Below are 25,513 nucleotides of genomic sequence, written 5' to 3'. Positions count from 1 at the left end.
AAGGTCTGTTATGGGCCTGGATAGAAGTGGAAAATTCAAGACACGCAGTATCTGTCAAGAATGAAAAATATTAATATTTCAGACTGACATGTTATATTTTATATAGATAGGTTTTAAAGGTGATACATTGTGGCAGGTTTTTTAGTTTAGGTCACATACAGATACAAACACTTCAAAACAGATCTCATTTAAAATGCTGGAGCTCTGCTCAAGCCAGACAGTCTAGGCTCCAGATGTCTTTGGAAAAACTTTGAAGGATGCCTATAAGGACTTCACAAGTAGGTGTTAATTGGACATGCTGTGGAGTAATGGATTATTATTTTGGAAAGCAACAGATGAACGAACTTGGGAAGATTAAGTCTAGAGCCGCAGTCTGTCTGAGTGCAGAGTGCTGTTCTAAGAAGGATCTTATCAGATTTCAGAGAGAGCTTTCTTACTCATTGGCCCACAACTGATCCCTTTTGATCAGACCCTTCCCTTCCTCAGAACTTTTCCTTACTGGGTATTCTTCTGTGCATCATTTTTGAACAGTGATGTTAACAGAGACCACTTTGGTTTGACATAATGAATTGCAAATGTAAAATTCTGATGTAACATCAAGGTAGCCAAGTCTTGTCATGAGACCATCACAATGTGCTAAAGATAACACAACTGCAATACCCAAAGTGCTGGTGAAACCCCCGTCAAGTCTCACAGCATCTATTTGGAGGTTAACTAGCATTTCAGGCTTGAGCCGTTTCTCAAGATATGAGCAAAAAGCAGACAAGCACCTGAATAAAAAGATGGGAGAGGAGAGAAAGGACAAAGGAAGGAATACACGACAACAGACAAGAAGTCATAAGTGGAAGGGTAGAAGAGAAAAAGGCTGAGAAGTGAAGAGGGTATGTTGGGAGAGAGAGAGACACACACACAGAGAGGAGAGTTTTAACAGAACTGGAGAAGTTAATATTAATGCCATCTGGTTGGAGAATGATCAGACGGAGCATAAGGTGTAGTTCCTCCAATTTGCAAGTAGTGTCAGTTTGGCATTGCACAAGGCCATTGATAGACATGTTAATCTGGGAATGGGGTGTAGAAAAGAAAAGATTGGCCACTGGTAAGTCCCTATTATTGCAACAGGCAGAGTGGAGATGCTCAACAAAAGATCTCAGTCTGCAGCCAGCCTCTTTGATGTTGAGGTGGCCACAACATGATCCCTGCCGATTTGCAAGTGAACTTGGAAACACTGTATGGTGAGAGAGGAGATATGGGCACAAGAGTAGCATTGTCTATAGTCACACAAATAGGCACTAAAGGGCAATTAGTGGGAAGGAATGAATGGAGTCCCAGTGGGAGCAGTTCCTGTAGAAAGTGGAGAGGGGAAGATGTATCTGGTGGTTGGATCATGTAACTGGTGGAAATTATAGAGGACAATATATTGAAATGCGGAGGCTGGTGAGGTGGTAGGTGATGAGGACAAGGTGAATCCTGTCCTTGTTGCCTCTCAGTGCTGAGAGGACCAGAGCAAATGTGTAAGATATAGAGATGTGGGTAAGGGCCAAGTTAATAGCAGTTGAGGGAAAGCATGTGGTTTTTTTTGAGGAGGATATCTCAGATGTTCTGGAATGGAAGACTTAATCCTGGGTGGATATGCGATGGAGGTGGAATTATTGAGACAAAGGAATAGAATCTTTAAAGGAGAGAGGGTGTGAAAAGTAACTGTGGGAGTTGGTGGGTTTGTCGAAAGTATCTGTAGATAGTTTGTCTCCTTAGATGGAGACAGAGAGAGAGATTGAGAAAGGAGAGAATGTGACCAGAGATAGACCAAGTGTGGATAAAGTTGAGAAGCTCATCCCAGGTGCAGGAGGCAGCAACAATATAGCCTTTGATGTAGCAGACGAAGAATTGAGGAGTCTTGTCTGTGTAGGATTGTAGTATGGATTACTTCACATAACCAGCTTTACGTATAATAATGATGATATATCTCTGGTCCAAAAGACAACAAAAATTTTACCAGTACAAATTACTGGAGGGTATTCTGAAAAGTGACAGGATCCACCTACATTTGGAAAGATGAGAACCCATTAGGGAGAGTCAATATAGCTTTGTGTGTGGGAAATGGTGTCAAATGGATACAGAATTGGTTTGATGGTAGTAGATATAAAAGTTAAAACGTGTTTTTTGATTCTTAATTTTGAGCCTGTTTCGTTAAGAGAACTATTGTTTGTAGTGTTACCATAGTGACTATGATGTAATATGTCATAATACCCACGCAGACTAAGAGCTTGCATCGCATTCTTCGATGAACTATGAAGGGGACATGAGCACGAGATAATTTTCTTTGAATTCATCTTGTATATCTCTTTGAAGTTAAATATCGTTAATTTGTTTAAATACAGTAAATGCTTTGTTATTCATCGTTATGAAAGTCAATGTGAAGTTATGCAAAATATTCGTCCGTTTTATCAATGAATTAAAACTACTTAAAGCTGCATCTACAAAGTTTGGTTAATTAGATTAAAGAGATCTAAATTCGGAATACCATAGCTAATGCTTTTGGAAGATGATACTTTGAAATTAGGATATATTAGAATAAGGAAAGTACAGGGGAGTAGCGGAAGGTTGTTAATCAGATTGGAAGCCTGTGATCAGTGATGAGCCACAGGGATCAGTGCTGGGTTTACAGTTGTTCATCATCAATAGTCACAAGTTGGCTGACATGCTAGCATGGCAAGTTTGCAGATTACATCAAAATCTATGTTTCATTGGACAGTGAAGGAGGTTATCCGAGATTACAAAAGGAGCTTGATGAACTGAGGAAGTGGGCTAAGGAATGGTGGATAGGGTTGATCCAAAAAAAATGCAGGGTGTTGCACTTCAAGTGAAACTCAGGAAGGATTTGCAGAGTGAACAGAGAATAGAGGGACTTGGGTGTATAGGTACATAGCCCCACAAAAACAGGACCACAGGTAGACAGGATGGTCAAAGTGTTTGGCATGCTTTACTTCAGTCATGACATTGAGTACAGGTAAAACAAATGCTGGAGGAACTCAGCAGGTCTTGCAGCCTGTGGACACTTAAGCATGGCACGGTTGGGACTGGACCAGATTCATTTCCCGTGCCGTCTGTAAGGAGTTTGTACGTTCTTCCTGTGTCTGCTTTGGTTTCTCGTTACTGTGCTGTACATGTAAAAAAAAAAATTTTTAATTCTGTTTTTACTACAATCCTGAAGGGAAAACCTTGCCTGAACAAACCTACCGCAATTTTTTGAGGAAACCACAAGCAGGCTAGACATAGGATATGCAGTGGATGTTGAAAAAGCCTTTGACAAGGTGCTGCAAAACAATAGCCCATGGGATTACAGGAAATATATTAGCATGGCTGAAAGACTAACAGAGAATGGGAATAAAGTGATCCTATTCTGGTTGGCCACCACTGGTATTTTGCAGATGTCAGTGCAGGGGCAACATCTTTTTACATTGCATGTTAATGATTTAGGTTGCAAAATAAATAGCATTGTGGCTAGGTATGCAAATGATAAAAAGATGGAGGAGCAGGCAGTGGAGGAAATAGAGAGGCTGCAGAGAGACTTACATAGATTAGGATAATGGACAAAGAAGTGGCAAATAAAATACAATGTTGGTAATTGTATGGTCATGCACTTTGGTAGAAGGAATAAAAGGGCAGACTATTATTTGGATGGGGAGAAAATTCAAAATTCAGAGGTGCAAAAGGACTTGGGAGTCTTCATGCAGGATACCTAAAGGTCAACATCCAGGTTATCAGTGGTGAAGACAAATGCAATGTTAACATTAATATCTAGAAGAATAGGGTACAAGAGCAGGGATATGATGTTGAGGCTTTATAAGGAAGGCCTCACTTGGAGAATGGAATAGAGTTTTGGGCTCTTTATTTAAGAAAGGATGTACTGGCATTGGAGAGGGTTCAGAGAAGATTTACAAGAATGATTCCTGGAATGAAGGGATTAGCATACAAGGAATGCTTGATGACTCTTTGGACTGTACTCCTTGGAGTTCAGAAGAATGAGGGGGGACGTCATAGAAGCATTTTGAAAATTCAAAGGTGTGAACAAGTAGATGTGGCCAGATTGTTTCCCATGGTTGGGGAGTCGAGGGCAGGAAGCCTCAACTTCAGGATTGAAGGGTGCCCATTTAAAACTGAAATGCAGAGAAATGTGTTTAGCAAGAGAGTGCTGAACCCTGGAATTTACTGCCACAGATGGCTGTGGAAGCCAAGTCTTTCGGTGTATCTAAAGCAGATATTGATAAGTATCTGAATAGTCAGGGTATCAAAGGTTATGTGGAGAAAACAGAAAGGGCTGAGTGGGATATAGATCATCTTATGATGGAATGGCATGGATCGAATGCCTATGTCTGCTGCTATATCATATAGTCTTATAATCTGCAGACTTTTGTTTCAATCCATTAAGTACAAGAGCAGGGATGTCAACTTACAACGGTACAAATTATTGGTGGATCTACGTTTGGAGTATTATGGGCAGATCTGGTTGCCTATCTATAGGAAAGATGTCATTAATCTGGAAAGAGTGCAGGAAAGATTCACAAGTGCTTTTTTCCCTGGAGTGTAGGAGGCAAAAAGGTGAGGGCGGGGGGGGGGTGGGGGGTGGGGAGGTGTGGGGGTTGATTGGTATACCTTAGAGGTTCAAAATATCATGTGCAACATGGTTTATTTACGGTGAGAAAGGAAATATTTAAAAAGGATCAGTAAGCATCTTTTACTGTGTATAGTATATGATACTGGGCAAGGACATGTTTAATGTTTAAGAAGGTATTTAGACAGGAACATGGATAGGGAAGGTTTAAGGGATATAGGATGAAGGCAGACAAATGGTCAGCATAGACAAGTTGGGCTTTGTACTATCAAACTCTAGGACTTAAGAAAATGTTTTTTCTTATTAAACTTTCTAAGTATCCATACCTTTGAACAAATTAATCAACATTGTAACAGATATTATGCATAAAAGACAAAAAAAATGTCCTACAATATTGTTAATACTGCACCATTTTCCAACACTTTAGCAGAATTAAACTCTATGATCAAAACAACATAAGTTCAAAGATACATGGAACTAAATTTAAAACTGGAATTAAAAAAATCATCAATTAAGTTAAATTTGTAATCAAATGAAGTTTTAGAATGCCAGAAGCCAAAACAGCTGTGAAAACAGTAACTTTATTTAAGAATTATAGCAAGTACAGAGGTAACTTTTATGCTTCAAAAAGTATTTAAATCATGAAAAAGATTTTTTTTAAAGTTCATAGGTGTGATACATTGTACATCTAGTTACTAATTTAGGATTGTCCTCCAACGATTATCATACCCATTACATTTACTTGATATATATGATTGCGTAGCACAATAATATTTTGGCTATTTAAGCTCTATTAACCACAACCAAAGATCATATTAATGTTGAGGGATATGTAAAGAACCTGCCCCTTTTTTTGGAAAAGGAAAGTAAAAAGAAAATGTTGTCTTTCCCCTTTGGTTTGTCTGCAGGATGAATGTGTTGGTGGGGAGGAAAGCTAATAAAATTAAGTGTAAATTCAAAATTGCAAACCACTGCACATATTCATAAACTAAAGCAACAAATAAACCAATCAAAACTCTACATGCAATGCCTTTAGTTTTTTTGTACTGTACAAATGTGAATTATTATTGAAAAAGATTTAAAAACAATTTATTGACATCTCCTTTGATTGGAAGATGTGGGCTTTAAAATGAAATATTTAATCTGCACGTTCTTCAAAAGTGAAAGTTTCTGTAACTATTTCATTATTAAAGTTATTGTCAACTTATTACCAGAGACAAATCAAGCTCAAATTTGGCCTCATCATTCCAACTTCCCAGATCAATTATGGAATGGTACCTAATAATATTTGTTCATGAAAGAATGCATAGCCTATGATCCAAATTTATGTATGAATATTAAAAGCCTTTATTTTAAAGTTAAGTAAATTAAAGAAAGTTTCCAAAATCAATCAACTGAATTCTTATCCATGACATATTATGGGAATGTGTTTTTTTTATTTTAAATACTATCCATCGCCTTGAACTCACTGAGAGCCTGCACTGGTGAAACGTGCTTTTTTTGAGATGATCTTTTAACTTTGTGCATATCATCATTTTTCTCCCTCTTTACCAATGGCTTCTTTTCTGGAGCTCTCATCTTCCATGAAACAGCAGGCATGTTCAATGATGCCATGCCAAGAGACTTCTGGTACTTAGTGGATGCCACATAGGAAGCTTTAACTGTTTGCACAACAGCATTCATCAAGTTCTTTGCAGCTTGGATCAGAGACATTGCACTATCCACCTGTAAGTGGGTCACAAAAGAGGTCTGAAAATTATAGACTGAACACAATTTTATGAATCTGCAAACAATGCAAATGGAATAATGTATAAACTCTAGGTTATATAGTATTGCATTATTTATTAACTCTGTTCATTAACAGGATATGTTAAAGCTATGGATGCTATCTTGTTCATGCTATCTGTGAGGTTTCATGCAAACATATAACATTTAAGAATCCTTCAATACATTCTTGTGCTAAATTGGATATCAAAAGCAATCTGTTTAGGATAGATGTTTAAGATACCAAATCCTCTATGAATGAATTGGTTTAATGTAGTCCTTCACCTTGAATTACATTGCACATCCTTTGCCCAATTTTAAAACCTTCAAGATTCATCTAAACCAGATAATTACAAACAAAGTTATTTTCTAGTTTCTCCATTTCTCACCTTAATTTATTGGCTTGAAATATAGCCTTGTAGACTTTGATACCTGTCCAATACTTTAGAAAATGGCCATTTTTCACAAGTTACTCTACAACTCGACACTGCAAGCATTGGCATACAAGCCAACTGTAAATTATTCTAACCAATTCAAGCTTTCCACAAGTTTTCCTGATGGATGTGCATAGCAGGAGGTCTAACCATATCTTGGCAGAGATAATTAGCGATCAGCAAACAATCCAACTCTTAGGTCAACACTAATAAATCACATTTAAACATTTCAAGTGAAAAGTCTCTAACTCAATTTATATTCTGTAAATGGCAACAATGGTTAATGTTTCAATTCTTTGACAAACAAAAAACATAACAATATACTAGGAAAAAAATAAGACTATGCATGAAACTTCAAATGTAAATGAGCAATTTGCTTCGAGATAAGCAGAGTTTAAACACAAATATGATTAGTTGAATGAAATGGATTTGTGTGGTTTCATTTTTCTCACTTTTATCCAAAACTGAACATGTATGCTTAGAAATGGTTAGTCTTACCAAGGTTTGCAGAGTTGATAGTATCTCTCTATGAAAACATTGTGCATTATGCATGCCATCTTTCTCCTAAATGCCAGATTTACTTAGTCAAGTACAGAAACATCAGTTTGCAATATAAAGGACACTGCTCGACTTGCTGAGTTTCTTCAGCTTTGTGTTTTTACTTCAACCACGGTGTCTGCAGATTTTCATGTTTTATATAGAAATTACATATACAGGTATACTCTGCCTTATGAATACTTGAATTATAAAAACTTGCTTTTACAAAGAAAGCATTGGAATGAGTTTGCGCATTTATGAAAATAGCCTCCAATAGTAGTGATTGGGTCTTTACGCCATTTCAGCTTAAAAAAGGTTTCCTAGGAATGCTTTAGTTTCATTAAGTGGGGTATACCTATATGGCAGCTCAAGAGAAATTACAACTAAATTTGAAAAAAATCTGATCATTGGTATGTTATTTTCTGTAAATACAAAACTCAAATCAGTTGGCATAAATGGCTACGTTGTGTAAATTAGGAAGAATACTCAAAAAAATTAAGCATTTGGAACATTGTAATTTTTCAGCAATGCAGATATTTAGTTTGCCAATTAAAGTGAATTCTCAAGCACATTTGATAATGTTAACGTTGCATGTCACCAACTCAATACTCAATTACTGGATTAACTATTCTTAGCAAAACTTAGTTGGATGATAAAAATCAATTTTAAATGAAATGGCCAAGATACAGGTTCGCTGTGTGCCTTCAATTATACTAGTTTTAAGAAGGCAAGAACTGATTGGGTTGGGCTAATGCATGTTCCCAATCTTTACAAAGAAAATAATAAGTCACATCTTTGCAATGTACTACCAATATTACCTACTTAACATGCCCAACAGCTAATTGTCTGGGGGCCAAAATACCAAGGAAATTAAAGTCAACAGACACCAGAAACGAAGTTAGGGTTCTACCACGTGTGTCAGAGTTCAGGCAGTCTCCAGGTCATGAACGAGTTCTATTACCTAGATCTGTTCATAAGCCGAATTTGTACTAAGGTGGAACAAGTACTTACAGTTCTTATTTAGCATTCATGAGGTACCATTATGTGCATGCACCAATTTTGGGCACAATGCACAAATTGGGGCACAATTAGGCGCCTGCGTGAAGCCTGCTCAGGAGTACGAGTTGTTTGTAACCCAGGAACTGCCTGTACAGGTTATTGTGCTGCACCAAATCACAAAATAATTGATGAGAACTTGCTCATCAAAGTACCTCTCCTCTGCTATCCACCTTCACTTTAGACAGGCATACTCATTTTATGTCTGTATTGGCTAGGTGAGGGTATCAGGTATACACATACTATCTTGTTGGCCTCAGAAAGTGATGTATAGAAAGCCAAGAGCAGTTATAATTTTAATATAACAAGCTATATTTTCATTAATTATAGAATACTCACTCCAGAAACAATGAGTTCTCCTCCCAGATTTTGGACTTCTGCCTTTACTTTGCTACAGATGTTCAGCTGATGGCAATACAAGGCAATACGCTGCAGATAAGCCAATAAATCTTGCTTGCAGCTGGAGTCTGGACACTACAAAAGAAAATTTCAATTAAAAATTTTGCAATTTTTATGAATAATTAACCAGTTCAATTCTGAGAGAAAAATAAATATTCCAAACTCATGACTTAAATTCGCATTCAGATTCTCTTACAAAAAAATGTGGCTATTAGGCCAATCAAGTCTATACTTGCTCATAATGCACTTACCACTACCCAACTTTCTTCCCTATAAACCATACTCTCTCATCACAATGGCTACATCAATTTTCCTGGCACCCATCCGAGGGGCAACTTACAGAAGGCAATTACTCTACCAGCAAATCTTTGGGATGTGGGAGGAAATGGAAGCACGTTGATTCTCAAAAGCAAGCTGCCCTCAACCACATTGAAATATCAATTTCCTGATGACGGTCTGTATATTTATCTCTCAATACTTTCAGTTGATCTTGGCAGATCCAGTTTTGAGAACATTGGATGAGCCTGAAGTATGAGAAAAATGCAGTCACTGATAGCTGACCTCAGTCCAAACACCACATATCCACCAGCATCTATATAAACGCTTTTCACACAACATGCAAGGTTAGTGAAATATTTGACTCCAAGACAATATCTGACCTCTCAAATGAGTTATTAACAAAACTGCCTCTATCCATTTCTGGAATATAGCATAATACATCTGCCTCTAACTGTGTGCTCTTGAAAAGCATAGCTGTTACCTCTAGATGATATCAACATACCCCTTCACAATCCTTTATTATGCTCTACAAATGTGAAATTGTCCTAGAACTTTCCGCCCATGCCATAACAGGTCTCTCCTCCAATGTCTGATTTACAAAGGTTCAAGCTCAGTCACAACTTGATTTTGAAACTCTCAATGATCTACTCAAATCATTTCATGATCTCACGCCTTAAATTCACTGAAAAAAATGTTGAATTGATTAAGTGATGCAGGATATTTGAAATTAATAGGATTTAGCAAAGTCAACATAGATTCATGAAAGAAAAATTATTTCTATTGCATTTTACTAGAGTGGAAATTGATAAGGCATGTGCATGGTACTATGAGCAATAACTGGCATGACTTGACAGAGAGAAAGCAATTGGAATAAATGGCCATTTTCAGGTCGGAAAGAATGTCAAATGGGGCGCACCAGCATCCGTGCTGCGGACTGAACTGTTCAAAATCATTATCCAGGTTCTGGATCCAGAAAGACCAACTTTGTTGATCATACAAACTTAAGAGGGCAATGTGGACTGTGAGAGCAATGCAGAGAGGCTTCAGGGAGATATAGATTTAAGTATATAAGCAACAATTTCATAGATGGAAAATGAATTGTAGAATCAACATCCAGTACTGAATACAGTGCCATCCATGTTTGGGACAAAGACACTTTTTTTCTTTATTTGCCTGCGTGCTCCACAGTTTTAAATTTGTAATCAAACAATTCACATATAATTAAAGTTCACATTCCAGAATTTATTCAAGGTTAATTGTTTACATTTTGGTTTGGCCTGTCGCAGTTACAGCATTTTTCATACATAGACCCCTCATTTCAGGACAGCGTAATATTTGGGACAAAGCAATGGTATGCATATTATCCATGTTTAGTAATTTGTTGCATATCCCATGCATAAATGCAAAGACTGCTTGAAGACTGTGATTCACAGACATCTTCTCTGGTGATGCTCTGCCAGCCATCTTCAGCTCTTGCTTGTTTAGGGGAATTGTTCCCTTAAAATTTCTCAAGCATATGGAAGGCATGTTCAAATGGCCATTCAAGATTTTTCCAGGTTTTAGCTTTGAAAAACTCCTTTGTTGCTTTAGCAGTATGTTTGGGATCATTGCCTTGCTGGACAATGAAGTGTCATCCAATAAATTTGGAGGCATTTGCTCGAACATGAACAGATATTTCTATACACTTCAGAATTCATTTTGCTACCGTCATCAGCAGTTACATCATCAACAAAGTTAAGTGTGCCCACACCAGTGGCAGCCATGACACCCCAACCACCAGGGTTCACAGATGAGGTGATATGCTTTGGATCTTGGGCAAGTCCTTTATGTGTCCAGACTTTGCTCTTGCCAGCTAGTGGTTTGCATCTTACAGCGTAGCCTGTCTTTCCCTTCATGAAGTTTTCTGTGGACTATAGTCATTAACATATCCACACTTGCATCCTGAAGAATGTTCTGGATGTCAGACAGGCATTTGGGGATTATTCTTCATTATGATGAGAATACTTCATTCATCAGGAGTGGAGGTCTTCATTAGTTTGCAATTACTGAGCTCACCAGTACGCTCGTTCTTCTTAATGATATTCTAAATGGTTGATTTTGGTAATCCTAAGGTTTGGGTGATGACTCTTACAGTTTTAATCTTGTTTTTCAGCCCTATAATGGCTTCTTTGACTTTCATTGGACCTCATGTTGAAAAATGGCATTTCCAGAAGAGATCAAAAGTTTAGAAGCAAGTCTAGCTCTCTTGTACCTGCACCAATGAAGCAATTAAATATACCCAAGTAATCACAACCACCTGTGAAGCCAAATGTCCCAAACCTTATGGTGCCCTGAAATGGGGGAACTATGTATAAAAAGTGCTGTCATTTCTACATGTTGAAACCAAAATGTATACATGTAACCTTCAATAAAATCTGGAATGCACACTTTAATTGTTTGATTACAAATTTAAAACTGTGGAATTAAGGGCAAATAAAGGAAAAAAATGTGTCTTTTGTCCAAAACATTATGGACAGCACTACTTCGATATTGTAAGAAGATTTGCATGGCAGAGTAAAGATATCCTGCACCTTTTAATTAGAACTCTGGTGATGGTGTATTTGGAATATTATTTATAGGACAAGTAATGTAGCCCAAAATTAGTGTTTTAATTGAAATGCAGATTTTTTAAAGGGCTTGAGAGGATGGATGCTCAGAAGATGTTTCTTTTGGATAGGGTATCTAGAACCAGGATTCAAAGTCTTCAAATAAGGAGTAGGTTATTCAGGAGACAGATGAGAAGAATTTTTTTTAAACCAAAGGTTGGTGAACCTTTTAATTCACCATACAAGTGGGCTGCAGAGGCTCAATCAGGGTAAGAGATCTCTAGATTTTAGAGATCAAGCAAATCTAGGGATTATGGGGTTCACATGAAGTGGTGCAATCAAATTAAGTAGCAAAACAAATACAAGCAATTGAAGCACTCCTGTTTCTATTTCTTATCTTTGTAATCTTATTCTACTTTACAACTGTTTAAGATATCCACATTTCTTATTCTGGTCTTTTATACCTTTCTGGAGGGATTTGAGGGATATTTTTTTCTTATTTAAATCCTTTAACCCTAACTCTAACTAAGGCTTAGCACCTCCTTTCAGTGGATCAATGTCAATTTTTTTGTTTGGTAATTGTGTGTGATACCTTGAGATGTTTCGCTGCATTTAGGACATTGCAACGTCCCTAATTATTGTTTCCACAGATAGATTTTAATTTACCCTTTACTGCTGGACAGGCCTGCATAACTAACTTTGACTAGGCAGGGTAATCTGAAAATTGAAATGATCCCTCAATTTTCTTCTACGATTATGTTAGTTTATCTACATTGACGCAATCAAATTAAACAGAGATTTTGTAAAAGAATTCTAATAAAAATTGCTTGTCAATAATTAATGGCAATGGAGTTGATTTCACTATTTAGCTTTCAGCATTCCAGAGAATGATTTGGTGTTGATAAGGTGAAAAGCTCACATCACAAATAGACAACCAGTTATCAGGCCTGAATATCACTGGGCAAAGACCATTTTGAACCTTAAATGGTTAACCTTCCATGTCATGATTGATTCTTAAGTGGAGGGAAGCTGAACAACCAGCACTAATGCAGTCTGTCATTTTAGTCTTCATGTCTAATAAAGAAAGTTCCTTTCTGAAAGGTACTCTTGGATGAGAGGCTCCAACATTGCTTTGATCTGTCCTTTAAACCAGCTGAAACTGATTTAATTAACTGTTCCTTTGTACGAGTTAGAAGGTTAAAAACACCAGTTACTAATACTATTGTAATGATGTCTGGCTCCTTTACAAGTAAACATTAAGGACAAAACAAATGGAAAAAACTTCAATTAATGGATCAAAAATATTACAAAAGATCTTAGTATCTTTGTACAGGGTTTTAAAAAAAATCTAATGTTCAGTTTTAATTTTTGTTTTTGAATATGCAAATGAGCTACCTCAGGAATACTACTCCTTTGGTTAGATTAACTCGTAGATCAACTCATGTTCTACTCTATTGTCACAACTTTTATGTGAATTTATCATGATTTCTGACATATCTAGTTTGACAATTTCAAACAAAGTCAGTTGCTTTTTTTCCATCAATAGGTAGATACATGGGAAAACTGGGTAGTTAAGCTGCAGCTAATAAGATATATTTCAATCAAAACAGAACTGATTTTTTTTCCAATGAATTCAGGCTGTCTATATGCCTGGTAATGCATACAAATTGAATTGTTTATTGTCATGTGTATAGATACAGCGAAAACTGCACTTTCCAGGCAAGTGAACACATAAGTACAATAGATAGTTTAAAATAAAACAGAAATGGAGAATATAGTGTTAAAAAGCAAAAAAAAGTTAAACAGTACAAAGGCAGCATCATTTTACTAGTAAGAGGTCGATATGATAGTCTGAATGTAGCAGGGAAGAAAAAGCTTGAATGCAAACCTAAATAAGATGAGTACACATATCTTTCCTTAAATGCAAACTTAGAAGATAGTTAATCTACATGCCATAATCAACTACCATTGACAAAAATACTCACATGAAAGACTGCACTAAAACACTTTTCAAAGAAAGTCAGATTTTGAAAAATAAAAGGCAATTTCGAGGAGCCAAAACACCAAGACCTGGGAGTTAATTGTGTAATTGGATCATAACTTTCCTCATCTTCAGACCACAATTAGTGAATATTGGTAAGAACTTCTCTACAATCTCCACCAGTACTAGAGCCCCATAGGGCTGTGTTCTTAGCCCCCTGTTCCACTCACTTTACACCTACGAATGCATGGCTCAGTAAGACAGTAACGCCACCAACAAATTTGCCAACGATACCATTATAATGGGCTGTACAAAGGAAGGGGATGAGTCCGCATACAGGATGGAGATTGAAAACTGGGCTGAATGTACAACCACCACCACCTTGCACTCAATCTCACCAAAACTAAGGAACTGATTGTTGACTTCAGGAAAGGAAAGCCTGAGGTTTACAATCCAGTGATCATTGGGGGTTCAGAGGTGGAGAGGATCATTCCTGAATCCAACCCACCAATGGCATTGTGAAAAAAGCACGGCAGCGCCTCCACTTTTCCTCAGGAGTTTGAAGAGGTTTGGTATGACATCAGAAACCCTAGCAAATTTCTACAGAGGTGTGATACAAGGTGTGCTGACCAGCTGCATCACAGTCTGGTATGGAAACACCAATATCTCTGAGCGTAAAACCCTCTAAAATGTAATGGGCACAGCCCAGGACATCCCTACTATTGAGCACATCTACAGGGAGTGCTGCTGAAGGAGAGCAGCAGCAATCATCAAAGACCCTCACCACCCAGCACATGCTCTGTTCTTGCTGCTGCCATCAGGAAAGAGGTCTAGGTGCCACAGGACTCGCACCACCAGGTTCAGGAATAGCTTCTACCCTCCACCATCAGACTCAACAATAAACTCAATCAGAGACTCATTTATGGACTCCTGCACTTTATTGATTTTCTGTTTGTTCTCTCTGTATTGCAGTTTGTTTATAGTTCTTTGTTTACTTATGTACAGTTTATTTTTTGCACTACCAATTAGTGGTAATTCTGCCATGCCTGCATGGAATCTCAGGGTTGGACGTACTCGGAAATCTTTAAATTAAGACTATAAAAGAAAAGATAGACAAAAGTTTTATTATTGGATTTTGGCAGAAAATCATATTCCAGTGGATATTACCCCAACAGTAGCAACACAGAAGAAAAAAATATTATTCCAATTTAATTCAGCAGGCAATTTGTTGAGCCTGACCAGGTTTTCTAATTAAATGTTTCAAATCGAAAACACCAAACACTGGAAACAAACAGTATAATCTAGTTCTTAAAACTAAAGGATTTTAGCACTTCAATTACGTTCAACTGGAAAAGGATTGAGTTAACCAAATATATTAAATTACTGAATATTATCAGCATTCTTTATTCAGATATAGTAAGGGTAGGAACATGCTACTAAAGCATCTGCAAAGTCTGCATTGACAAAAGGTCTTCAGTCAATTTGCACCACAATGATCTCAGAGTTCTTCTACAATACTGAGTGAAAGCAGTGAGCAAGTTCAAGATGCCCACACCCGTTTGCTCATGTTATTTACTAAATTACATATTTTAAGTTTGAATTGTGAAAACTTCAGCAATTTTAAAAAATTTTAGAAATTTTAAACTAAAACAGCAAATACATTTCATTCAATGAAAGAAACTTCTGAACATTATACAATTGGTATAAATTACAGCAATCATGTACTAGAATTGATAATTTAGCAGTTATACATTATTCTCTATTTTCTGAAAGGTATTATGTTGTAGTTGTTAATTTAAAAATGATGCGAAGTCTAACTAAATTGCTAATTACATTTCAGATGACCATAGCAACCACACTGCTTGCAATTCAGTGTATTAATTTTAAAACTTTTTCATGCGATCATTTTTATATTTTATAAATGGTTAGGTAAAAAACTTGGTCGGATATATTGGGAGCATAGATTAGGAGAGAATGGCCAAATAGATGGCAGATGAAATACAATGTTGGAAAGTACACAGTCATGTACTTCGGTAGAAGAAATAGACAGGCAGACTATTATTTAGATGGGAGGGAAGTTCAAAATTTGGAAATGCAAAAGGACTTGGGAGTCTTTGAGCTGGATACCCTCCAGGTCGAGTTAGTGGCGAAGAATGTTGACATTCATTTTTAGAGGAGCATGGATGTAATGTTGAGACTCTATAAAGCACTGGTGAGTCTTAACTTGGAGTATTGGTGTACAGTTTTGGGTGCCTTATTTGAAAAAAAGATGTGCTGGCATTGGAGAGGGTTCAGAGATTTACTAGAATGATATCAACAATGAAAGGATTACATACAAGGCTCTTGGACTAGTTCATTGGAGTATAGGTTGAGGGGGGCCCTCATAAAGGCATTTTTAATACTGAAAGGCCTGAACAGAGGAGATGTAGCAAGGATGTTTCCCACGATATGGATTCTAGGAAACGAGGGCATAATTTCAGGATAAAAGGGTGTCAATTTCTTTAGACAGAGCGTCACCAGTCTGTGGAACTTGTTGCCACAGGCCGCCGTGGAAGCAAGGTCGTTGGATGTATTTAAGGTAGAGATTGACAGATTAGTCAGCGCATCAAGGGTTACAAGGAGAAAGCCAGGGAATGAGGATGAATCAGCTCCTGATTAGAATGGCAGAGAAGACTCAATGTACCAGTGTGTAATCTTGTGATCCAGAAGCCCAATTCAAGAACCTGCCATACGATGTTTCACAACTAATCATGAGCAAGGAAATAAGCTACAGCTTTCGGATATCCTATGTAGATATGGATAAACAAGGTGCATCTTGGTACCATTACCACCTACGAAAGGTATTGGTGGGTAGGGAGATGGTGTGGAGGTCAGACTTTAAACTCACATGATCAGCAATAGTACGTCCAAGTTTATCCATTCTTGAACCTGCTTCAGCGATTTTCTTGGCAGCACTGATCACATCAGATGTATTCTTTAATGGACCTTTCCCTCTGAAAAGAAGATCAAGACACCAAACATTAACAGCAACTTATGAACCAATACTAATACAATGCCCCAAGGCATTTTGTTGCACAATTTGTTTGACGAGTAGGCTAGTTTCATCAGTAAAAGCTTGTCCAAAGTGCAGTAAATATCCAAGTTTCTTTTAAACACATTATCTATGTGTTTCCCATTGTTCAGAAATCTTCATAATTCTGCATTCGGCTCAGCTGGTTTTGTTTCCAGCACAACCTTTAAAATCAAGGGGGCACAGTTTCCCAGATCATTTCAAAGGGCCCCTGTTTGCATGGTTTCCCTTCGAATACTCAGTTCACTGGAAAGTTTATTCTGTTACTGTGCAACATCGAAACAAAAAAATTCCAAGAATGTTAAATTATCAGACTTTAACTGTAGCAGGTATAAAAGAACTCCTTAGAGATCAAACTAGTAGATAGGCAGAGATTTGGGTGGCAATTTCAGAGCTCTGATACTTGGCAAGTTAAATTATCACTGATTTTTACACTTAATAGCACACCTGGTGAAATCTGTCATCTCCATCATAATCATGCACATCTGTTTAGCTAAAACAATAATATCATTTCCACTGTCATCCCATTTAGAAACTTCAGCATCCAATTTGATTTTCTCTTCCTCAAAGCTGGCGACTTGCTCAGCAATCTTTGCTTTTTGCTCCTGTGGAAGCTGAGCCATAATGGCCTGAAAAACAAAAACAAATTACTGGGGTAAAGATTATCCAAATGTGGAAAGAACAATGACACAAAAGTCAGATGAATCTTATTCAAATGGTAAAAACTTCAGTTACTTAGATTAATGGTACTGAGGAAGAAAATTATTACAGCAACAAACTTCTGAAAAATAGAATTAAAATACCTAACAGATACTATAGCCATCTAAATGTAACATGTTGCATTAAAGCTATATATGGGACAATAATTTTTAAATATCACCTCACTTAATTATGCTTAAACAGCCCAGCCGAACAAAAAAATAATTTCTTTCAAAGATCATTCTTTTGTGCACAAAATTCAATGAAGTTTAAAATACAACAATACATCTTAAGGCCTTTTTTTCTGTATGGGAGGAAATGTGGCCTCCCTGCCTGTATGGAATCTGTGTATTGCGGATGGTCACTTGCCCTCCCTGCCTGAAATTTATTCGGAAGTCACATCACCTGTCAATCAAGGTTGGACTCTGGCCACTAATTAGTGCACACTTTGCTGTTGGCTAATTTAAATACCTTTGTGCTCAGCTTTGGGCCATTGGCCTTTGTAATCGACTTAACCTACTGAGCCATTTGGTACCCTGTAAATGACCTGGGCTGGATCCTCAGCATTTCAGCACTATAGAGGGCACCACATGTGCTCGGCCCTCCCTCTTTGAGGGACTACCCTGCTTCACTCCAGGCCAAGTACCATAGCATGGTGCTGGAGAAATAGTTGGTGATGTGCGCACTTTTAAAGGGTTGGGAGCATTTTAGTTAATGTCCCAAGTAGCATAGAGCTATGCCTGCATTGAGTCAAGGGGTGGCTGGTGTCATATTATTCTTCCATGATTGTTTGTATCGTGTGTGTGTGTTTTATATCCTCAGTGTGATTTTCCCACGCTCGCTATAAATTGTGCATGTGTTTTATTCCCATTACCTCATGCTTGTCTTTTGTAAATAAAATAATTTACTACCAGACAGTGTTCAGAGTCCTTGCTTTTGAAATCCACTGAATCTGTTTTTCTCACTCACAACAGGTATAAAGCTGTAGGCTAGACAATACCTCGTGTTTTTTTCCCTAATATGATTAATCTGTTTTTGGTTTGGAATTCCAGTTTTGGATTTTTTTTGTTATTCATGAACAAAAGACAATTAGAGATTTTTCTGGGAAGATTTTCCACTGATCAAATTTTGAGCTATTTTCTACATATCAACTTAACCATACTACCAAGCAATTTGTGCACTAATTTTCATTGTTAGTCATATAGTCCAGAAACAGGGCATTTTCATCCATCTACACTAATCCCATTTGTTCACATTAGGACTATATCCTTCTATACCATGCCTAATTCAATGATTTTTTAAATGACACTTAAATGTTGGAATTGTATCTGATTCCCCTACTTTCTCTAGCTGTGGGTTCCAAGTATCAATCACTGTACAAAAAAGCTTATCCCTATGATCTCCGTTAAAAATCCTTCCTCTCATCTCATCCCTATGCCTTCTTATTTTTGATAAGCCAACCTTGGGACAAAGATTCTGATCATCTACCATAACCACGAATCCTCTTAATCCTTTTTTCTTTTTTCCCCCTATCTCCACCTGGTCACCGCTTAGCATCCACCCAGGGAAAGCAAGGGCATAATGAACATCCTCTAATCCAGGCGATATCCTGGTGTACCTACTGGCACTCTTGTCAGAAAAATCACTCTTTACCTGCTGTAAAATGATTTTAGATTTTAAAAAAAGTGTACAATAGCCAGAGATCTCGAGACATTCACTAAGTGCATATCCTGGATGTAATACTTTCATTACAACAACATTATGGACATCTCTGCATATTCATGCAATATTTTCATTTGCTGCAGCTAACTTGCTTTTTATTTTATTTGTTGCTGTACTGAATATAAAAGTTAATTTTTTTTTTTACTCCCTTTGTAAATGATTCAATTTTGCAAACACCAAAAGTTGTCAGCCTGTATTCTTCTAGATTCTGCAGATGTTAATACATGTCCTGCAAACACATGCAGAGTGCTGGCATACGGAGCTATTTTTTAAAAAATAATTTTTCCAAACATCGATATTTTACTGATGACCTGTGTGAAATATTGAGGCAAAAATTAAACAACATTTACTTAAAAGACTGATAGAAATCAACACAATAAACAATACAAGCGGAAATCCATAAAATGAACAAAACTACTTTTCAAATCAGCTCTGTACTATAAAACATTGGTCTTGCTGATGCTCTACAGTGCTTCCCTTATTTGGATTAGATGCCTTAATCCCAGCTTCAGAAACACGGCACATAACATTTCCATTTCCCTTTCCCTTTCCCATCGACTTCAAAACACCCATTTTCCAATAGCAGTAGACTGTGCCAAAAATCAGAGCAGCTGAGCACTGATGAACTGTCCATAGGGAACTGTACTAAAACTGCCCAAACTCATTCTTCAGATCCAAACAGCTGTCATCTACGTTCAGTCTGCCTCGGCTGAATTCAAAACAAATTCTCATTTATATTTTCCATAGCTATTTTGAGGAAAATCACGCAAGTGCCCTTCCCTCTTAAAGTACAAATATAAAATATTTTCCAAAATATAGTCTTTCAATACGACAAAATGTTAAATTACAAACATTGGTTGATATGATTTGAATAGTCTATCCTTAATTAGTTATGCAGCAGTTTAATAACTGAATTCCATAGTTATCTTATTTTAGGCCCACAATTAATTAATGGGTTCAGCTGTCAGTTGTTCCCTATAAACCACATTTCATGCCAGCAACCAAGGTTTTAGTATTTAAAAGCAGTTATGTACAACAAAAACTTGTGTAAAGTGCATCAACCTGCTACAAGGTTAATAGACCTGCTGAATAACATGCAACTTCTTACCCTTGCACTTTGTCCATTAATAAGCTGATCTTCCTGTGTCTGGACACTGGTTCGACTTTGTACATCAAAGTCTTCAGTTTCAAAGTCTGAGTCATCCAATTCTTCAGGAGTCTGGTAGAGGTGCCAGAGGTGGTGTTATTAAGAAAGCCATTTTAATATGTTGACATGATATTAGAAAAGCAGAAAATGACTTAAGTGTGAACATTAAAATTTTTGTGAACTTGTTTTTGGAAAATTTTAAATTGCACAGCTTAAAAGGTCATGATAATTGCACTATTTTGGAAGTTGGAAGTTTTCAATATCAAGAATGGTCACAAGCTCAGAAATAATTACTGCTATTTAACATGCTGGAACAGTCCAATTAAGTATTCACTAATTGTATAATTCCTGATGACAAGTAAACATATGAAGAAAGACAGTGGATTACCTATTCTCAATGTAGCATCAATTGCTAGATATACATTATCATCCAAACACAAAAGGCAATTATCCAAAATCCTGCTTTATGCAAGCTCTGCCCCCAGATGAATTAATCACTTGACTACTTTCCACTGATTGGGCTTGTTGGCAGCTATTCAAACACTTGCACAGATTGAACTAAAATTTCTAGCCTCCAGAACAAGAATAGGTATGATTGTGAATAATCTTCAAAATAAGGGAACTCACTTATAATTACACCTCACTTCAATGTTCCTTAATTTTAAAAAGGAATCTACTCACAGGTCACATGCCTGATTAGAAGTGCTCATATCTTGTAATATATTTTGAACTGTATTAAATCAAATTTGACCAGATTATCGCTCAATTATAAAAATAGTTTCTTTGAGGTTTTAAAACACTGAATGTAATGTGAATACTGAGAAAGCAATCAATTTCGACAAAGATCCACTTTTACCCAAATAGTTAATTATTCCTGATGTAAAAACCCAAAACTGATTTTCTTCTATCTTTGATTTATACCTATAGTACGTCACCCTTAATGTGTAATTATAAATTGTGTTTTAATTTTAACCACTAACCTCTATATTTGGTTAGATCTAATTGTAACATATTACTTTGTTGGAGATGGGGGCAATTTGGCAGCAAAATTAAAGCATATTAGTTCCACAAATCTCATTAATTGGTCCAGTGAACATTCTTAAACATGTCAGCTACTAGAAGGCAAGTGTACACATCACTTCACCTCTGTGGTGATAATCACCCAGAGCAACAATGCTATGCCTTACATTTCCACTGGTTGCAGTTTCAGTATTGGCAACCATGTCCAAATACTGTCAAATCTTTTCATTGACCACACTCTGTTGTGGATAAAAATATCAATGAGAACTCCCTGGGTAACATTCTTTACTAGTTTGAGAAAATAAATGGAAGTGAACTGAGAACTTTATATACACAAACTTAAAACATTAATACTTGAAAAACTGACAGTGATAATTGATTTTGTTTTCAAACAACCTCTTCTGATTAAAAATTGATAGAGCACTCAATTAGACATGCTATAAAAATCACAAAACAGTGGCATACAACCAGCTGGATTAGCAATTTTTAATCCAAGACAAAGGTCAGGAATGTTGTATGATAATCTCTCAGCAATTGAGTTTGTAAACAATAACCAATTATGTCAAGTAATTACCTGTGTGGTATCCATGAAATTTTAATTCAGGTAGTCACACAATACTTCAAATAGTATATTCCGCAGTTTCCCATGGGTTGGCAAAATATACTCACTCTAATCATTAATACAGCTTTCCTAATATCACGAATACCATCATAGACCAGGCGTGATGCATCAATGAACTCATTTTCATCCAGCTGTTGAGCAGGATTAGCACTGAGTGCTTCGACAGCAGCTTCCACTTGCTCAGTAAATCGTGGCATAACTGGATTGGGAAAATGAATGGATTTCTACAATTTAATATGTTAGTCATTTTCAGAGTTTTCAGAATTACTGACCCATCTTTGAAAAGGATTGATTACCATTTGACTTCACTAAACAACGTCAGTTTTTAAAAGAACTGTAAATAATCAAATATTGGTCTACAGGACAAGTCCATTATACAAACCTCTTTTTATTCCATACAGGAAACTTGAAATTATTATTATTTTTTTTTTTTTAAAAACAGTGGACCATAATCTCTCTACATTTGTATTGAATGCCCTGATTAATTAAAGTACCTCATACTATTTGCAAGGTTTTGCACAATTACTCAATATCCTATTGCAGAATCATTTCTGTGTCATCAGCGAACTTGGAAATCTTACATTTTGTTCCAGGTGATTAGTATAAATTGTCAACTGGTGAAGGCCAAAAACCCATTTTTTGGGAACTCCACTAATTACATCCCTTCAGTCCAATAAGATAGGCCTACCACTCTGCAGAGTAATACAGCACAAAGCCACACAACAGATTAAGACAACTACACAGATTTATATTCAGTAGTAATTGAAACATTTTTGTTTTTACATGATACATTCATAGAATATAGACACTGCTGAGAGAGCTAAAATTATTATTTCATCAAGAATCAACAACATCTAGAGTCCAAAGGACTAGACCAAAAAATGGTAAATTTTAATCCCTGAAGGAAATTAGTATTATAAAAGCTGAGCTGGTTTCATGTGGTAATTTCAAGGATCTTGCAACAGAGATCAACTTTTATTTCCTGGTTTACTTATTTGAACTTGATTTTTTTTCAGCATGGTAGATTGCAATACCCATCTCTGAATCAAAGGTCCAAAATGCTAAATTTTATTCTAACAACAGCCTATAGACTTATCATTCATTCTTTTTGCTTTTGAAGAAACAATGTATGCTACAAAGAATCCCACCTAATGGCCAAGCAGCAAATCATATTTCTACACTTTCACGATATTTGTCTGGTAAGCTTTCATTTATGTGGATGAGGACCCCTATATACAGGATTTATATCCTGCACAATGGAATACAACGGCATATTTCAAGAAATCAGATCATATTATATTTACCTCATTTGTCATTGGTCTTGAAAGCTCAGAAGTCATAGCATTAGCTAGGTAATTTATATTGTAATCATAATGATCTAAGGTGACTAAGAACTGAGTAACTATTCCCTTGCTTTCCCCCCCACTCCGAACAATAAATATTTAATTGACATTCTGTCGATCTAGATGGCTGTCGCATGCAAAAGTGTCATTGTGAGCTAGCATACTGGCATTGACATAAAAAAAAATGATAGATCTGGAGATGCAGGCTTCAACAACATGCCCCATCTCCCCTAATGTTCAATTTTACAATGTTGACCCGAAACTTTGGCCTAAATCTCTATGACAAATAGCCAGCTGTCCAGAGAAGTGAATTGACTGAATACGAAGTAACCTGTTTATGTGCAAGAGCATTAAAAAAAAAACCCAAGCAGGAGTGGGCCATTTGGCCTTGTCAAGCCTGTTCTACTGTTAACAAGATTATAACTGATCAGGCCATGAACTGACTCAGCTCCACTGGTATATGAAGGTACAAGTACACAATCCTTTATTCGGAACCCTTGGGGGACTTTATGTTCCAAATTTCGGAAAGACAGATTTAAGCCTACCTGAATGGTGCTGCCGTATCCACCCCCACCCCCGCCCGACTCATGCCGCCGGCCTCCCGCCCGCCCAACTCGCGCCGCCGGTCTCCCGCCCGCCCGACTCGCGCCGCCGGTCTCCCGCCTGCCCGACTCGCGCCGCCGGTCTCCCGCCTGCCCGACTCGCGGCGCCGGTCTCCCGCCTGCCCGACTCACGGCGCCGGTCTCCCGCCTTCCTGACTCGCGCCGCTGGTCTCCCGCCTGCCCGACTCGCGCCACTGCCTCCGCCCGCCCGACTCGCACTGCCAGTCTCCCGCCCTCGCCCCCCCCTCCCAACTTGCACTTCCGTCTCTCTCCCCACTTACCAGATTTTGGAGCTTTCCAGATTTTAGATCTCCGGATAAAGGATTGTGTACCCGTATATCAAGATATACCTTGATGAAGGGCTCAAGCTTGAAATGTTGGTTATACATCTTTATCTTTGCTATATAAAGTAGTTTAATCAGCTGATTTTTTACAGAATTGTGGTTTTACCATGAATATTTAGCATTGGTTTGGTTCACAACACATTAAGGTATGCTATGCATGTATGGGGAAGGAACCATTCAAAATGATGGAGCATTACCAGTATTAGACAACAGTTTGGTTGCTTCCAGAACTTTTTCAGTATAAACTCCAGGTTCATAGTTGTCCATTTCTGAAGTGACTACATGTACAACTCTTGCAGCACGGCCTCGAATTGCACCAGCTGTACGGTCTAATCCATCTACATCTTTCTCTTGCAATGCAATAACACATTTATTTACATCTTCGAGGATGTGATTCTCTGTTTAAAGGAAAGTATATTTGGATTAATAATGGGAGTAAAATACATTCAAATCTCTTCACGTCAATGGCTTTTAATGTTCCCTCAGCTCAATCCTTCTCTCATTGGAATACTGTTTATCAATTCAAGTTCACAATCTGGAATACATAATTTTGTAGTGCACTTAAGTTCAATCCTTCAGAAGCTTCTTAATGCTAGAATTAATTATTAGGGTGTGGGAATGTAGAACCAGCAATTTATTACAGGTGTGGGAATGTTATAGCAAGCATGAGAATATAATTGTGGCAATAAAAGAACACACAATTTATAGCAGCCGCGGAAAAGACAATTTAGAGCAAGCTAGCCAGCATGAGAATGTAATGGAGGCAATGAAAGAACGTGCACAATTTATAGCGGCCATGGGAAATTTTGATCTTGGGAATATCTCTTTGTACTAAATGCCATGGTATTTCTATAAACAGGATATTCTGACTAGGGCACTCCACACTATCAGTGTTAATTGCCCAGACCCATCCCTGAGGGAGGAGATTAACATATCAAGTGCTTCTGAATTGAGACAACATTAGAATTAAAACCCTGCTCAACTCTGAAGTCTGTCCTTCATCCATTTAATTGATTCCTCTCCAAAGCTTGTTAATGTATTTCAGTAGGATATCATTGGAATAATGGTCAATTAACATCTCTGGGGGAAGTTGCTTGGGTGTTAATTACGGGAGATTAACTGTGGCAGATATTGGTATGTGCTTTGTCTCATGTCCCATTGAAAGGAAAACTGCTTTTGTCAGTCAGACTACATCGGCGCGATATATGTGTGCATGTGCATTAAATGAGTGAAAATACGGTATACAAATCTAATGTCAAATCTATCAATCAGCATGAAATTGTAGGGTTTAAGACTC

General features: G+C 37.3%; 1 protein-coding gene and 1 long non-coding RNA gene across 4 annotated transcripts in view; one reads left to right on the top strand and one right to left on the bottom strand.

The window, feature by feature from the left end:
• Nucleotides 1-644: 644 nt before the first annotated feature.
• Nucleotides 645-11,505, top strand: LOC138743468 (uncharacterized). Its single transcript, XR_011344912.1, has 2 exons — nt 645-881; nt 11,234-11,505. It is a non-coding gene; the product is annotated as an uncharacterized lncRNA (long non-coding RNA).
• The window catches only part of ctnna1 (catenin (cadherin-associated protein), alpha 1), a 110,046-nt gene continuing 89,707 nt past the window's right edge, over nt 5,175-25,513 (bottom strand). For all 3 annotated transcript variants that reach the window (XM_069898885.1, XM_069898887.1, XM_069898886.1), the window contains exons 12-18: nt 24,414-24,614; nt 21,975-22,126; nt 20,247-20,357; nt 17,165-17,346; nt 16,535-16,640; nt 8,743-8,877; nt 5,175-6,337 (exon numbers count right to left, since the gene is read on the bottom strand). In XM_069898885.1, coding sequence (XP_069754986.1) covers nt 6,053-6,337; nt 8,743-8,877; nt 16,535-16,640; nt 17,165-17,346; nt 20,247-20,357; nt 21,975-22,126; nt 24,414-24,614 — 1,172 coding nt within the window. In that variant the 3' untranslated portion in view covers nt 5,175-6,052. The remainder of the gene's footprint in view (nt 6,338-8,742; nt 8,878-16,534; nt 16,641-17,164; nt 17,347-20,246; nt 20,358-21,974; nt 22,127-24,413; nt 24,615-25,513) is intronic.

This window comes from Narcine bancroftii, chromosome 9 (assembly GCF_036971445.1).
Source record: "Narcine bancroftii isolate sNarBan1 chromosome 9, sNarBan1.hap1, whole genome shotgun sequence".
Taxonomy (NCBI): domain Eukaryota; kingdom Metazoa; phylum Chordata; class Chondrichthyes; order Torpediniformes; family Narcinidae; genus Narcine; species Narcine bancroftii.
Note: the sequence above shows the minus strand (reverse complement) of the source record. Positions and strands in the feature narration are given on the sequence as shown.